The sequence below is a fragment of the Pholcus phalangioides genome, unplaced genomic scaffold, assembly GCF_987345545.1.
Source record: "Pholcus phalangioides strain wild (caught in Gottingen) unplaced genomic scaffold, Ppha-v1.0 ptg000039l_1, whole genome shotgun sequence".
NCBI classification, from domain to species: Eukaryota; Metazoa; Arthropoda; class Arachnida; order Araneae; family Pholcidae; genus Pholcus; species Pholcus phalangioides.
The window spans coordinates 3,939,673-3,956,786 of record NW_028301625.1 but is presented as its reverse complement, the minus strand read 5'-3'; the positions used below and the strand labels follow the sequence as shown (position 1 = coordinate 3,956,786).

General features: G+C 37.2%; 1 protein-coding gene across 2 annotated transcripts in view; it reads left to right on the top strand.

Moving 5' to 3' along the window:
* Positions 1-17,114, top strand: part of Fur2 (furin-like protease 2) — a 162,158-nt gene that overhangs the window by 47,578 nt on the left and 97,466 nt on the right. For both annotated transcript variants that reach the window (XM_089253426.1, XM_089253427.1), the window contains exon 7: positions 4,252-4,424. In XM_089253426.1, the coding sequence (XP_089109552.1) occupies positions 4,252-4,424 (173 nt within the window). The remainder of the gene's footprint in view (positions 1-4,251; positions 4,425-17,114) is intronic.

Genomic DNA, 17,114 nt, shown 5'->3' with positions numbered 1-17,114 from the left:
ATGTCTGTAGTTTCTGCAAGTGTTGGGATAGGGAATTCTGTTGTTTTCTTAGATTAGTTTACAACCTGTTCATGAGAAAATTCAATGTTTATATTTTTTACTTCTTCACCATATACGTAAGTTAACCACAATTTTTTTTTAGGTGAATAAGCGTATGAACCTCTTTTGGACAGGGTGAAAAATTTTGCATCGCTGTTCCAAAAAAAAATCATATAATAATGTTAGGCAGACATAATTCTTCAACACGTTTCACCAGAAAAAGTCACTGGGATTTCAACACTTGAGCTTTCAATAATTCCTTCTTAGGAGAAAATTACCACAGACACACAAACGTACTTCATGAGTAGCGTATGCATCTGTGATTAGTAGGTGCTAATGAAGTTATCCAAGATTCGGTAAACCACCAGCTGTAGCGAGTAGACAGAAGCTAGTGTGTGTAACTGGCAGGGTTGGTAAAAAACCGGGTTTTTTTGGTTTAAACCAGTTTTTTTTGTTTTAAATAGTAAACATTAAAAACAATAAAATTTCTAAAAAATCATTCAGACTTCTAACAATTTATTAAAATAAAATGTTTATTAGTGTACACTATTCCCATATTAATTAATCAATTAATATTTCTTACATTTTAACAAAAACCAACTTTTGCAATTTAATTATTTTTTGCTTAACTCAATGGATTACTTTGTGTGTGTTTGAAAATTCTTTTAATGTTAATCATATAATATAAAGATGTTTTCTCCAGTTTCTTTCAGTATGCTTCATTAGGAAGCTATTTTGCAAAAACTATAATAAAAATTAGGTGAATATAATGTATTTAATAAAGCATAAATAATGCAGATTAATTAGCAATGATTTACGATATACAGGGTGATTATAACTAAGGTGCTGATTTAAAAACACTAAAAAAAGAACGATTGTCAGAATGACTTGAAAATTGAAATGAATATTCCTAAAGCAATGAAATTTTACCAAGTAAAGGGGGAAAAATACTCAAAAATGTAAAATTAATGACATCATCAAACACATGGGAAATTTGCTCGCAGAATAGAAACAATAGCCAATTCATGGCAAAATGATAACTTAATTATAGCATTACACAATTTCATAATTCATGGAAACATCACAAAAAAGTGAAGTAATTGAACAAATAACTAACGTACTCAAGAAATGTTAAATATGTTGTCCACCATGTTCTGACTACCAGGTGAAAGCACAAAAATTCTTGTTCGACAACAGATCAGAGTATGCCATGGTCATGATGTGGATGCGCTTGCAATTCATCTTTATTAAACCAAACGCGTCCCCACGTTAATATTCCTGAGGAACTTCGAACATATAGGGGATGCGCTGAAGCTTGCAATTCACCAAAGTTTGCAATCCGACCACTGTTCACAACATTTTGAGGTACCCTCCACAGCCAGAAGTTGTAAGGGTTGAGGTCAAGTGAACTGACTGCCAGTCAAGTGTCATGCCATCCTGTTATTGTCAAAATGGGTCTTCAGCAGCTGCTTTGCTGGTATTGCAATGTGCATCTTGATAGAAGTTGTTCTATCCACACACTGATGCTGTGGAAGTGCCGAAATGATGTGGTTGCACAAAATAGATTATACTGCTGGCCAAATACAGCATCATCTATTTGCACTACTTGTACTTTTTTCCTTTTGCGAAAGAAATTTCCATTGCTTCAGTAGTATCCATGCGAATTTTCAAGTCATTCGGACTAGTACTTATTGTAGTTTTGGAATCAAAATTTTAATTATAATCACCCTGTATATAGCTGATTATTTTTCATAAATCTGTTACTACTATACAGTAGAACCTTGATTAACTAGGCTTAACCATGAAAGTATAAAAAAAAACTGTTGAATATTAAGGCTGGGTGATATACAGTGTGAGATGTGCTGCTACTTATGGGAAAGGAAATTAAAATGTCTGTGAGTTAATGTAACTACTAGTACACTAGTCTTGTCCTGTAGGGACAGCTGTTTCCTTAGCATGATGGTGTCACTGCTGTTGCTGTTTCTTTGTGAAGGGAAAAAGAAACCCTGTGAGATAATACACCAATACATTTAGATGTGTGATGCAATCCTTATTCATGAATTTGCTAAAGATAGAGCATCAGAATGTAGCCAAAGGTTAGAAAATATGTTAAGAATGAGAAATTTTGGCTTCTGTATATAACTTTAAATAACTAAGATACTTCATTAGAAAAAAATATATATATTCAAGCCACTTTTATGAGACTTTTTGAAAAAAAACCACTTATACCATCTTATGCTATTTAAAGATTAAACCATCAAAATATACCCCAAGAATATAAAATGTGGTAAAAATGAAAAATTTTGGCTAATAATGAACCAATATGATATTTTTCAAGGAAAAAATATTTAGGCCACTTTTATTTGATTTTTTGAAAAAACCACTTGGTTTAAACCAAACAACCCTGGTAACTGGTTCCAAAATTATTGCTCTTTAGAACCAAAACCAGAAGTTCATATTTTTTCTCTATTGCTATTTTTATTATGTTTAAGTTTAACCAAAATATTATATATTCTGGGAAAAGATAGCTAAGCCATGGAATATAGAAAAGGCTGGAAAGAAAATTAGCTAAGAATTTTGAGGAAAGAGAAATTTTGCAAATGACACCTGAATCAAACTTTAAATTATTCAAAACATGAGACAAAAAGTTTAATTAAACAGGTAATCTACATTATAATGAATAGGAAACTCAAGGGGAATTCCCAATAATTAGAATTATCAAAAAATTCGAATTAACGGAGTTAAGTTCACCACAAATATGGAAAATCTGTCATTCATCATTTTTGTCACACCGTGGTCATTTTCTGCACACGAGGGCTAATTAGACTGGGACCTACAATTTATTGCAGATTCCGAACGGCAGGCTTGTTTTTTTTATGGTCATCGAGAGGGTGGTGTACTAACCCCTCGTGGGGGACTCCTTGTGGTAGCAATTTTTTCTGCGGTAATGTCACTGTTTCTGTTGTACCCCCGTGTCAAGAAAGTTTTCTGACAAGGACGAACCAGGTATCGAACTCGTGACACTTCTAAACATCCTTTAGTACTTTAGGCGAGTATCTTATTGACCTGGGCTACCGCGCCCTAGAAAATCTGTGAATAACACAAGCCATAAACATTTGTTTTTTAAGCATCTTGTTTATATCCACTTTGGGCTGCCAATAAAAAGTGGCGTCCAGTGATTCTGGATGATTTTTTCTGAAAGAACATTATGGGCATTAATGCTGGTTAGCTGTTCCATCTTCGTTCCAGTAAATTTGTTAGAATATAGTGAGCAGGCTTCCTCGACCAATTTTTCCACGTATGGATAGAATGGGTCATTGATAGGTCTAGCCTGTGACTGTGGATCAGAGATGTGTGGATTCAGGGCTACATAGTAGCAGGTGTAGCTACAGCAATGGCTGATCGAAATCTAAATTCTTTTTCCTCGATATATCTGCTTAGAAATTCATTAGTGACATAATAACAGAGAACTGCAGCAATATGAAGCTATTTATTATCAATATTTCTAATTTTTCTTTCTAATTTTTAACTTTCAGAGGAACATTTAAACAACAGTCTTCTAGAAATCTTTCCAGAAGCACCAGATACATTTAAGACAAATTTTTTTTAAATGTTTATTTGGCACATACAAGTTATATCTTGTTCAAATACTAGAATTAGCACTGAAAAAGACTTTCCAAACAGCCATGAAATACAAAAATGTGATTGAAAACCAACTGTAATTATGTTGTGGGGGGGGGGGGCTTGTTGTAAAGCTCAACAATTTTTGCTACCGAGAGGCTTCCTGCCAATGTTGGCATGTGTAAGTATGTGGTGAAAATAATATCCTTTAAATAATTTTTGAATGCAAATTTCACTTTATATCTGTTGAAACTGCCATGGTCTTAGCCGACTTCCAAATATCAGACTTCAGTATATATCAAACATTTTTGCGACATTCTTCAACTTCCTTATGAGTGGGTCTGACTGTATTATATCTAAATTGCATAGATATTATAAGTTTCCATAATTAGGAATTTAAATCAATTTCATCAGAGCATTTGAAAAATGTATTCACAATGTTGTACTACATCTGATTAAAATGTTTACAAATTTGATGTTTCTCTCTCTTGAATTGAAACTTAATTTGTGTTCAGATATTCAAAGTGGGCTTTGTGTTGACTTTTTTCAACTACTATTTACTGTTTTAAAAAAATTGTATTTTCCTATCAGGTGTAAGAATGCTTGATGGAAGTGTAACTGATGTGACAGAAGCCAAAGCATTGAGCCATAATCCAAATCATATCCATATCTATAGTGCATCATGGGGTCCAGAAGATGATGGGCAGACAGTTGATGGTCCTGGACATCTTGCAAACATAGCTTTTGAAGATGGAATTAAAGCAGTGAGAAAAACTTTTTCCTTGATTAATAAATTGGGTTGACATAAATAGAATGATCAGAAAAAAAAACCACATTATACATGATATTAAGGAAACTGTAGAGATAATGGTTTTTAGAGAAAAATATTCACATTCATTTATGGGAACCAACCATCTTTCTGTCGTAATTGGAGTGAGTGCACTAGTCAATGCACTACATTTTAGTGATACTGAAAGATTTGTCAACCTCCCGTTCCAAGATTGGGAAACTATGCTCCAGAAGGTTGAGATAATGGATTGACCAGATGGAAGAACCATAAGAAAAGACTGAGGTTACCATGCTATTGAACAGTTTAAACCATAGTTTCCCAACCTTTCTTTATCCCATTGCCCCCCCCCCCAACGCAATCTAAAGGCCCATTTACACGAGGCAAGTGCTTTAGTTGGTAACTTAATTTTAACTTACCGATTCTTCTTGAAAGTGTCCACACGTAAGTGGTAAGTAGATGCTCATTGGATAATTTTTACAGAGGCGAGCACAGTTAGCTCATGCGCGCTTCAGTCTACTCAAATCCACGGAGAGAGACGCAACGCGTGGGAGAATAATACTAATAATTTTTTATTTATCTGGCATTCAGAGAAGTGTTTTTTTTTAAAGCTCATAGCTTTCGTAACGATGGATGAAGATGATCAGGTAGAACTTACGAATACTGTGATCAGAGCCACATTATATGTGTGGCGATGCTGTCGGCAAGAGTGTGTAGGTGTTGGTTTCGAATAGCATAAATCTGCCAACACCTCGTTATGTGTGCGCGCCTTTTCTTGGCCTCTCTTCCGCTGTTTGGGAGAGAAGGCTTTGGTTTCTTGCAGAGTAGAGATGTCTTTTAACTGTGTGTCCGTGTATTCTTATTTCGTATATATGTGTTAACGTGCCGTGTGTTTCTTCTAATTAATAAACCGTATATTTAACCGTATCTAGAATTGAACAGTCTTAGTGGAGTCAAATAAAATTTAACTATGGATAAATAGCTACTTCAATTTAAATGTCATTATCACCTCCGGCAACCACATATGGTGCCCACAAACTGGTGACCCGGACGTGATAATGACATTTAAATTGAAGTAGCTATTTATCCATAGTTAAATTTTATTTGACTCCACTAAGACTGTTCAATTCTATTTTGGGTGCCCACAAACTGGTGACTCAGGACTATCGGATATTACCTTCTGAAACCACTGTTCCAGTTCAGCCTCGTACGTTACAACGAATCATGAATACCTCTCTGCAACGTGGATTTTAATTTCAGTTTCGTGGTGAGTGAATATTTCTCTCTTTCGTAGGACTATTGCCGTCTTCATTCTTTCGCTATGGCAAATCCGCAAGCAACTGCTAGTCAGACTGAACTTTCCCTTTCGGGAACCGAAGTCTCACGTGTTTCATTCCGTGCGCCTCCATTTTGGGAAGCCGACGTTGATTTATGGTTCCTTCAAGTGGAATCCCAGTTTATCACGGCAGGCATTACCGCGGATAAGACGAAGTTTCATTCGGTGATTTCCGTTCTCGACACAAAAATCTTGTCTTACGTGAGTGATTTAGTACGTAATCCTCCCACACACGATTTATATGAGACTCTAAAGAAACGTATTCTTTCCCGATTTGCTCAATCTGAAACTGCTCGCTTGAAATCTCTTTTTCATGAGTGCGAGCTAGGCGACAAAAAACCGTCCCAGCTACTTTGTGAGATGCGAAACTTGTCGAATAACACAATCAGTGATGATGTTTTGAGCACATTATGGCAGCAAAGATTACCCGTCAGTGTTCAACAAATTTTGTCGATTTGTCGGGATCCTCTTGACTCTTTAGCTCAGATAGCTGATCGCATATTAGAAGCTTCGAGTTTCAACGCTGTCGTTTCTCAGGTGTCTCAACCTCCTCTGCCTTCTTCAGAGTTGCATGAGCTTAAAAAAGAAATTGCATCGCTCGCTACACGAGTCGAAGAGCTCTCTCGTTCTCGAAACCAATACAGAGGTCGGTCGCGAAACAATTCAAAAACTCGTGAGCGGAAAAAATCTTCAGATCGCTCCGATCGACGCAAATTGTGCTGGTATCATGCTCGATATGGTGAAAAAGCACATCGTTGCATTTCACCTTGCCAACACTCGGAAAACTAGTGGGCAATCCTGTTACAGCGGCGGCCGGAGATTGCCACTTTCAAAGTCGCTTATTCATTTGTGATAGAAAATCGAAAATTCGTTTTCTTGTTGACAGTGGTGCAGCTGTGAGCTGTTTTCCTAAATCACTTGCCAAAGTTTCCAAGCCTGACGACCTTTCGTTATATGCGGCTAATGGCACTAAAATTCACACATATGGAACTAAGCATTTTGAACTTGATCTCGGACTGAGGAGAATATTCTCATTCAATTTCTTAGTGGCCGACGTCACAAGTCCTATTTTGGGTGCCGATTTCTTGGAGAGATTCGGTTTACTTGTTGATGTCAAGAATCGCCGGTTGGTTGATAATTTGACAACTCTATACTCTCTTGGTGTCGTTACCACTGGTCCTTCTCTCGGTCTAACTACAGTTTCTGGTGCCACTACATACCATAAAATTTTGACCAAGTTCCCAAATCTCACTGGTTCGGTCTTAAATTCTCAACCCAAACCACATGCCATTATCCACTTCATCGAAACATCAGGGCCTCCCGTCTTCGCAAAGGCTAGACGTCTTTCTCCTGAAAAACTTTTTGCCGTCAAGAAAGAATTTAACTTGCTTTTGAAGCAAGGCATCATTCGTCCTAGCAAAAGCCCTTGGGCTAGTCCTATCCACCTAGTCCCAAAAAAGACAGGTGGTTGGCGCATATGTGGTGATTTTCGTCGGTTGAATGCCGTAACTACTCCTGATCGTTATCCTATTCCCAATATTCAAGACTTTTCTTTCGGTCTGGCTGGAAAAAGAATATTTTCTAAACTCGATCTTGTAAAGGCATACCACCAGATTCCTGTGAAAGAAAGTGATATTCCCAAGACGGCTGTGATTACACCGCACGGTCTCTTTGAGTATGTTTTCATGACCTTTGGGCTCAGGAACGCCGCACAAACATTTCAACGATTCGTTGACAGCATCCTCTCGGATCTCGACTTCTGCTATGTTTACTTAGACGACATTCTTGTTGCGTCAGCTGATGAGAAGTCGCATGAACAAGATCTCGATGTGTTGTTCAAGAGACTAAGCGAATACGGTTTAGTTCTCAATCCTGACAAATGCCAATTTGGACTCAAAGAAATTCAGTTTTTAGGTCATCTTGTGTCAGAAAAGGGCATTTCCCCGTTGCCGGATCGTGTTACCGCACTTTTGGACTATCCATTGCCCAACACAATCGATGAGCTGCGACGTTTTCTGGCACTAATAAATTTTTATCATCGTTTCATGAAAAACGCTGCCTCTACGCAAGCATGTTTGCATGATCTAGTTAAAGGCAAACAAAAACGGGATAAAACAAAAATCGTCTGGTCTGAGGAAGCAAAATCTGCATTCGAGTCATGCAAGGAAATGATTTCCAATGCTGCTCTATTGGCTCATCCTATTTCAAGTGCGCATCTCCTTCTAGCTGTCGACGCGTCTGATTTCGCGATTGGCGGAGTTTTGAATCAAGCAGTTAATGATCAAACTCAGCCATTAGGATTCTTCTCGCGTAAGCTAACTTCAGCTGAACGCAGATACAGTGCGTACGATCGAGAATTGCTAGCGATATATTCAGCAATTAAATATTTTCGACATATGCTGGAGGGATCTGACTTCGAAATTCTCACAGACCACAAACCATTGGTCTATGCATTTTCCCAAAAAAGTGAAAAATGTTCACCTAGGCAGATTCGTCATCTAGAATTCATTAGTCAATTTTCAACCCGTATCAAGCACATTTCAGGCGATCGAAATGCAGTAGCCGATGCATTTTCAAGAATATCGGAAATTGAAATACCTCCTAGTATCGATTTCGCCGAGATGGCTCGCGCTCAGGATGAGGAAGAATTGCGATTACTTCGTGAAATGGACTCAGGTCTCGAGTTAAAACCAATGACTTTCGGTTCTCCTGAAGTCACTCTACAGTGTGATGTTTCCACTGGTTCAATTAGACCTTACGTACCGTCAACGTTTCGCCGCGCTATTTTTGATGCAGTGCACAACCTCTCCCACCCTGGTGCCAAAGCTACTACTGAAATGGTTCGCAGACGATTCATCTGGAAATTTTTAGAAAGGGACTGCAAAGAGTGGTGCAAAACTTGCATCCATTGCCAGCGATCCAAAGTTGGTCGTCACACACATTCTCCTATTGGTGCATTCGGATTACCTTCCGCAAGGTTCTCGCATGTCCATATTGACATCGTGGGTCCACTTCCACCAAGTAAAGGAAATCGCTACGTTGTGACTTGCAGTGACCGATTCACCAGATGGCCGGAAGCTATTCCTGTACCCGATCAGACTGCTGAAACTGTGGCATTCGCTTTCCTGTCGAATTGGATCTCCCGTTTTGGCGTTCCAGAACGCATTACTACGGACAGGGGTTCTCAGTTTGAATCTGAACTCTTCCGATCTCTTGCGAAGTTGCTGGGTGTGGACAGGGTGCGTACTACCGCTTACCACCCACAAAGCAATGGAGCCATCGAGAGATTCCACAGGGACTTGAAAGCTGCCATCATGTGTCACGCCACTGAAAGATGGGTTGACGTTCTTCCTACCATTCTACTCGGGATACGCTCAAGTTTCAAACCTGACTTTGGTGCTACGCCGGCGGACATGGTCTACGGAACATCTCTGAGGTTACCAGGAGACTTCTTCAAAGATTCCGGTAAGCACACCTCAAAATCTGATTATGTCACGAACTTGCGTATGACTATGTCAAAGCTTCGTCCTTCGCCTTTGTCCAATCATTCCTCAAAAAACATTTTTGTGCACAAGGACTTGGCCAGATCCACACACGTTTTTGTGAGGGTTGACACTGTAAGGCGTTCGCTACAGCAGCCTTACCAAGGACCTTATGAAGTTTTGAATAGGACTGATAAATTTTTTACTTTGCGTATCAATAATGAATCTAAGTGTATTTCTATTGATCGTTTAAAACCTGCATTTTTGTTTAATTCTCTCGAATGCACAGAATCTAATGTTTGCAAATCATCTATATGTAATGCCCCAGCCTCGCCACAGGGCTTCGTCACGAGGTTCGGACGGAAAGTTCGTTTTGTAACACCTTATCAAGCTTAACGTCCTTCGGACTCGTGGGGGAGTACTGTGGCGATGCTGTCGGCAAGAGTGTGTAGGTGTTGGTTTCGAATAGCATAAATCTGCCAACACCTCGTTATGTGTGCGCGCCTTTTCTTGGCCTCTCTTCCGCTGTTTGGGAGAGAAGGCTTTGGTTTCTTGCAGAGTAGAGATGTCTTTTAACTGTGTGTCCGTGTATTCTTATTTCGTATATATGTGTTAACGTGCCGTGTGTTTCTTCTAATTAATAAACCGTATATTTAACCGTATCTAGAATTGAACAGTCTTAGTGGAGTCAAATAAAATTTAACTATGGATAAATAGCTACTTCAATTTAAATGTCATTATCACCTCCGGCAACCACATATGGTGCCCACATATGATTTTTTTTTTAAAGAATATTAATTTATTCACTTTCACTTACCCAAGAGGGGGAAAGAAGAATACACAACATATTATAAACTTATGTAAGTCATCGAGAAGAAATATATGATTTCTCTATTTCTCCTCTAAGTTGTTAATATCGATTATATGATATTTTAATCGAAGTTAAAGAGGAGATAAATTATGAATTATGGAAGCCGAAAATACGGGAGAAGATTCTTGGCATTCGTAGGAAATTCTAAGGGTTAAAAATTAAATAATAAAAATTCATTACACATAAAAATTATTTCCAAATTTTCGAAATTATTATATTTTAATTTAATCTAGAGAGATGCTATCTTTATGTTAAATATTTGATCATGTATTTTTACAACAGATGGCAGCAAATTCGTTCTGGACGAGAGAAATATTTGAAACCCCCCCTCCAGTTTTTAGTATATAAATCCTCCACACCCGATATATATTTTTGAATCTTCAATTTTTTTCAATTCCTGACATCACGTCGACAGAATATTCCATATCTTTTTCTAACATTGAATAATTTTCAGCTTGTTTGTTAATGTAATTTTCATTTCTATAGTTCAACAAACATTCATGGTAAAGATATTTTTCAACAAACTTGAAGGTTATGTCTTCTGGCAACACCATCCAATATTTCTGCGGAATTCTAGTCAAACTTCAGGAGACGACGGAGCATGAACAGGTTCAGGCTTGAGATAAAAATAAACCCCTCCGTGAGAGAGCAAAAAGACCTCTCCAGAGTGGTAGGTCATGCCCACTCGCGCATGCGCATAGGTCTACTTAACCGGAAAAAATAGAACCGTTCGTATTTCACTTACCAACTAAATCACTTGTGCACTTGCCAACTAAAGCCGTGTAAACGGCCCTTATCGTCTGCATACATTGTATCGTACTTGGCAACTTAAAATTAAGTTACCAACTAAAGCACTTGCCTCGTGTAAATGGGCCTTAACCCATAGGATCCTATATTATACCCGTAGCTTCTACTGCCCCCCCTGGAACATTCCATTCCCCCCCCCCCCCCCATTAATGCCCATGTTGGGAATCACTGGTTTAAACCAACCAAATGGGGAGTTAATTTTAGCTCCTGAAAGTAAGAGCCACAGTGCGTTCATTGCAGATGTACCTTTGGCAAGGAAGTGATTTTTTGCTATATAAAAAGTACTAAAAGAGGATAAGGGGAATTCCAAGCTAGGTATAAGAACCAACTGTATCCATTTTTTTATTTTGATAAAAGAAGACATCGGGCTTAGAGCGTTTACCACCTTTATGGAAAACCATAAATTTCTTTTACTGACATCAACTATGAGTTGCTGAATTTTTCGAGTATATAAATTTTTTCCCTTAAATTTACTGGTGAATCCGCCAAAATTACAGCGTCATCTGCTTATAGTAGAATGTTAAGTGGCGTGATGTTAGGAAATGCTAGGTCCGAGATCCCAGCTGAATTTAAACTGGTAATAAGTGTGTTCAAAAAGGGTAAAAAAGTACAGGACTCAAAACTTCTCCCTGAAGTACACCTGTGTTAAGCCTTCTGAGCATCAAATTCTGGCAGAAGCTTTTTGTAGAGATCCGCCAGAATCAATACGAATTTTTCACTCAAATTAAGTTCTCAGAGTACTGACCACAAAATTTGATGGTTAACAGTCGAAAGCGCTCTTGAAATCCACAAAAACTGCATAAAGCTTTCCTCTTTTTCTCAAGTTTATGCTGCACAAAATAGCTTAGAACAAACGCCTGATCTATGCAATCATAGCCCTTTCTAAAACCAGCCTCTTCTAAAAGGACATTGTAATCTCTTAACCAGTTTAACAGTCTTGAGTTTAAAATTGATGTAAAAAGTTTGGCGTTCATGGGTATTAACGTGATTGGTCTGTAGTTCGAGGGGCTGTTAAGATCACTGTTTTTGTATATTCAGCAAATAATTATTTCAATCCAGGAGTCGGATATTTTGCTTGCACTGTAAATTTTATTAAATATATTATTAACAGTCAAAAGAGAGGATTCTTTGAGGTACATGAAAAATTCTGGTTTTAGACAGTCTCAGCCAGGAGCTTTACCACATTTCAAGTTTTGAATTACAGTTTAAGTTTGAAAACAGTTATATCAGGATCTAAAATAGATAATATTATAAGAAAGAGAATTGATCGAAATTATATCGTTCCCTGTGGAAAATATTGTAAAAAAATAATTGTGCCATGTGGTCAAATCAATATTAGATAGGAGATTTTTCCTTTCTATATTTATTAATAAGTTGCCAAAAGAATATTTAGTTTGTACAATGAGTAAGTTGATTGTTTAGGCAATCAAAATACTATTTTTTTTATTTTACACAGTTTCTTATAAGCATTACGTTTTGATTTAAATTTCATGTAATAATTAGTATTATAACACTTGTATAAATTTTTTGAAAGCTTCCATAATTCTATTCTAGCAATATTACACTCATCGAACCAACCTAGAGATTTCGATGCTTGAGATCCCCTAAGGAGGTTTGCTTTAAATATTAAACCATATTTTGTTGTAGCTTGTGTAAGATATGGAATCAAATCTTGCAGATTCATGTCAGGGCTAGTGGAAAAATGAATCTCGACAAAAAATATTGTTTACCTCTGTCATCCTCCCAAACAGGGGAATTAAATTGAACGCATGTCCCATGTCTTTCAGAACAATTTATGTCAGTCATATGTAGGGTCACTTTAATGGGGAAATGATCGGAGCCTAATTTATGGATTATCTGAAAATCGACCGTATGAACATACACATTTCTAGACACAATTATATAATCAACTACGCTGGCTCGATTTTGGCTTAAAAATGTATAAATCCCTTGATCATCGTGGGTGAAAGCACCATTTAAGATAAATAGGTTATCTAACATACAAAACTGATTCAAAAGTTTACCTCTGCAATTTGTAACGAGATCTTTGGAATTACGATAAATAAAAGATCATAGAAAAATGTTCATCGGACGGCCCTCTAGTGCGAGCGTTCATATCACTTAAAATTATAATATTCTCAAAGCCTAAGCTGCTCAAGAAATCAGCAAAATCTTCATCGTACCTTGGGATAGGAGGAAAATAACAATATGCAATCAGTAAATTTTTAAAATTAAAGTATTCAGCTGAAAGAAAGAGAAAAAAAAAATGGTTATTTTTAAAATATTCACATTAGTTGTTTTATGAGGGTCATATATCCAAAAATCAGGCCATTACTTGGTCTACCCAGATGTACTTCAACAGCCAAACTTTGAATTGTTTTAAAATTTTGTAATTGATCGGGCAAACGGAATTCTGAAGTGTGCCAAGTTTCTACCAACGAAAAAAATCAAGGTTTCTAAAATCTTCCCAAAAATCAGGGCATTCACACTTATTATATAAGCTAGCAATATTATAGTGCAATATATTAGTAAAAATTTTGTTACTTGGATTAGTGCCACAGGATAAACCATTGTTGGTGGGAGAGACAATATTATTTTCAGAAAAAATCATACGAACATGATCTCACATTTTGTAAACAGGGCGACCCATATTTACAAATTTGAAAGATTTACTATATTAGTACACTTGGAATTAAATGCAAATACAAATACAACGCCACAACAGGCAAATTGCCCAACGAGGTGACTGACTTAAGAACATCATGGATCCCCGAGCCATTTTTTGGAGGCCCTACCTACTACTGCTACACCACACATGCACCCCCCCCCCCCGCGGAACCCCCCCCCCCCAACGAATCGGTAAATGCGGGAATGTGCGTGTACGTGTAGTGCAACCTGGCGTAAAGTTGTTTCTGTGTAATGCTTGTTATGTGTAGTGCTGTCATCTGCCCCCAGTTTTTCTAACTATGAGTGAAGTGTTATGGATGAATGATTTTACCGTTGTAGGACTGTTGCTCTCTGTGGCGAGACTTTTTAACGGGGAGATCGGCTCGCATTTGCGCCTTGAAGTTGGGAACCACAGAAAACCAACTTCAGCCGACCACCACTGTGGGGTTCGAACCCGGATCCTCGCATCACGAGTCCGGCACTATAACCACTCGACCACCACAGCGGCAATTACAAATGTAAATTGTGTCGTTAATTATGTATTTATCCATCAAATTTCTAGTGCTCTTATCGTTTGAGGTAGCCTTTTCTCTCTCTCTCAGTGTTCAATATACATCTTTTTTTCTGCATATCAGATGAATAGTCCTGACAGACTGAGATATATGATTTCAGGTCCTTCCATTTCTGCAAAATCGCATTCTGTTCAACTCTTGATGGAATTTTGGCGATGATCAGTGATGGTTTTTCCTCAGTGGATCTTCCTAATCTGTGTTGTCTGTCAATGTTGATCCACGGCAAGCCCAGTTTTTTGCAGATTTCTTTGATTTTTTCCTTTTATGTTTCCCAGGTTTCTGACGATTGATCTCAAAGCACATTGAGGAATAGTAAATTTTCGTGGCATGATCTATTTTCATGGTCATCGATTTTAGATTTCAGCCACGAAATCTCATCGGACTGAGTGGAAATTATAGATAAGTCAGTAATTTTTGTAGACAAAGTGTTGCAAAGCGTAATAAAGTCATTCATTTTAGCTCCGATGTTGTTGACTTTTTGTTGGAAGGTGTCAAATTTGCCATCAAGTTTCCCGACTATTTCAAGGATTTCACAAAGTTTAAGGTTAGATTCCCCTGCTTTGGGAGAGAATTCATGTGGCCTTTTGTTGCTTGTACTCGAGTCATCTTTTGAGAGGAAATTATCCAGCATTGTTTGAGCATTCTGAGATGGAGGTGGTGTCCGGTTGAGTGGCCCAGGGTTTAATTCCACGTCACCCAAACACAGGAGGAACAATAAACACAGCCAAAAACATGTTTTTGTGACATATCTTGATGCTGCGGAAATCACAGTCAAAGTTACGTGTTGTCACTTCTTCGAAGCACTGGAACTGCACAACAAAGAACGAGTGATGTCCCTTCGAGTTTGAAGAATCACAGGATGCACTCCACGTGCACAACAATGTGAACGCCATTAATTGCTTGATAAAGACATGATGTATGTGAAAAAAAATGAATAAAATAATATTAATTAAAAGTTTTTAGAAATTAAAATCATGTCTTTTTTCACAGGATACCAGGTATCAAAAATCTCTTAGTATTAATCAGAAAATAACTTTATAATAAGAAAAAAAAATTAAATCTTGGAATCATGGAGTGAAAAATCATGCGACCAATCGCTTCAAGTTACCCCATTGCCATCCCTCAATTTCCTTTTTACTATTCTTTATCACTTTTTTTAACATGTTTTTTATCAGCAAATGATTACAGGTACTTTCATTTTCCATTTTATACACTCTGAATGCCCTTTTCTTTTCATGATATAAATTATGCACATTATCCATGATCCAGAGAAGTTGGGATGAACAAACATGTGTTTTTATGAACAAAGAGAATGACGTCATTTAAAAAATCAGATAGTTTTGTCCTAAATTCTTCGCATTGGCGTTATCCACTGATTTCAATCAGTTTTTGAAAATCAGCGTTAACTTTTCCCTCAAAAATTCAAAATTTGTTCTTAAAAACAGAGAACCATTCTTTTGTTTTTAGGTTTACCCGTAGAGAACCTACAAATAAAGCTAACCATCCAATGGTCACTGGAAGTAAAAATGTGACCAACTGAATCAAGTTCAGTAAGATCCTCAGAATTAGTAAGAGTCAAATCCAAACTAGAAGTTCTCTTCATAGCTTCTGATACAACAAATTATTGAGCACCAACTTAAAAAAGACTCTCTCATATTGATTTCTAGCCGATAAGTTCTCCTATTCAATACCCAGATAATTGAAATCCCCTAATATAACTAACCTCTTATGTTTCAACACATAGGAAGTTTCATCATGGAGCTTGGAGATGTAGTTTGGATCCCTATTTGGTAGCTTATAGCAAACTTCTACTATAAGTTTATAATGCTTTTGTTTTCAAGCTCAACCCATGTAGTGTTAATATCACTACACTGTAGGTAGGTTACACTCTCTAGCCTGCAAACATGATTTCACATAAATCAAGACTCCACCTCCTTTCCCACCAGATCTATTTCTGAGAAAAGTATTGTATTCAGAGATGTGTAAGAATGATTAATCCCCATAGTTTGCTCAAGGTTCTGTAATGGCTATTATATCAAGGCCCTCCACAACTATCATAGTTTTTAAAAAGTCTTTCTTGATACCCAAGCTTCTGGTGTTTATTAGAACGCATTTCAATTTTCCCTGTAATTTAGTATCAATCAAAAAGCTTTCCCTGTCAGAGTTGGGTAATTCCCCTTCTACACTGTGTTGATCAACATTAACTAACCCACATTTTGATCTACGTGATCTGGGAGTAAAAAAACCAGGCGTAAAAACCTATTCTTAAATTCTCAGACCCCCCCACTCACCTATTTAGGTGAATCTGATCCCAACAAACCACCTATCAAAATGCAAGAAACGCGACTCCAAGAGTAGAAATAGCTAACCTAAAAGTATTAATTTCATAATTCATATAGAATTAATTTTTATATTCGAACCTATATAATTAAAAAGCATGCATACATTTTGAAATTTATGAATGAAATAATTCTGCCTAATATAGAAAATAATTTTATTTCATTCGATCTTTTGATTGTGTAAGAAAAAAACTTGTATATACGCAGACAAATCACAACAGAAGCGTAAAAGATTACCAGAACCGTAATTGGTCTATCAGGGTCTCAAATACTGCTATAATAGAGGTCCACAACCCCTTCATCTAGTGTCGCTATCTGCAAGTCAATGTTGCATGAAGCCATAACAAATGTGCAGACTTAGTTAAATTTTTACTTTTTGTAAAAAGTTAGTGCCTTCTAGGGGCAAAGATTACTATGTGTGGTACGCTCAGGAAAGTCAATTTCAGGAAGAAGCAGATATGTCAGCCAAGTGGTTAAGCAACAAATTGTTAAAGACAAATTTTTTAAAATATTGATATAGTTTCGACACAATCTCAGTGCCATTTTTTACTTTAAATTCTGTCTGAAACAATTGTGCTATTATCCTGTTGGCT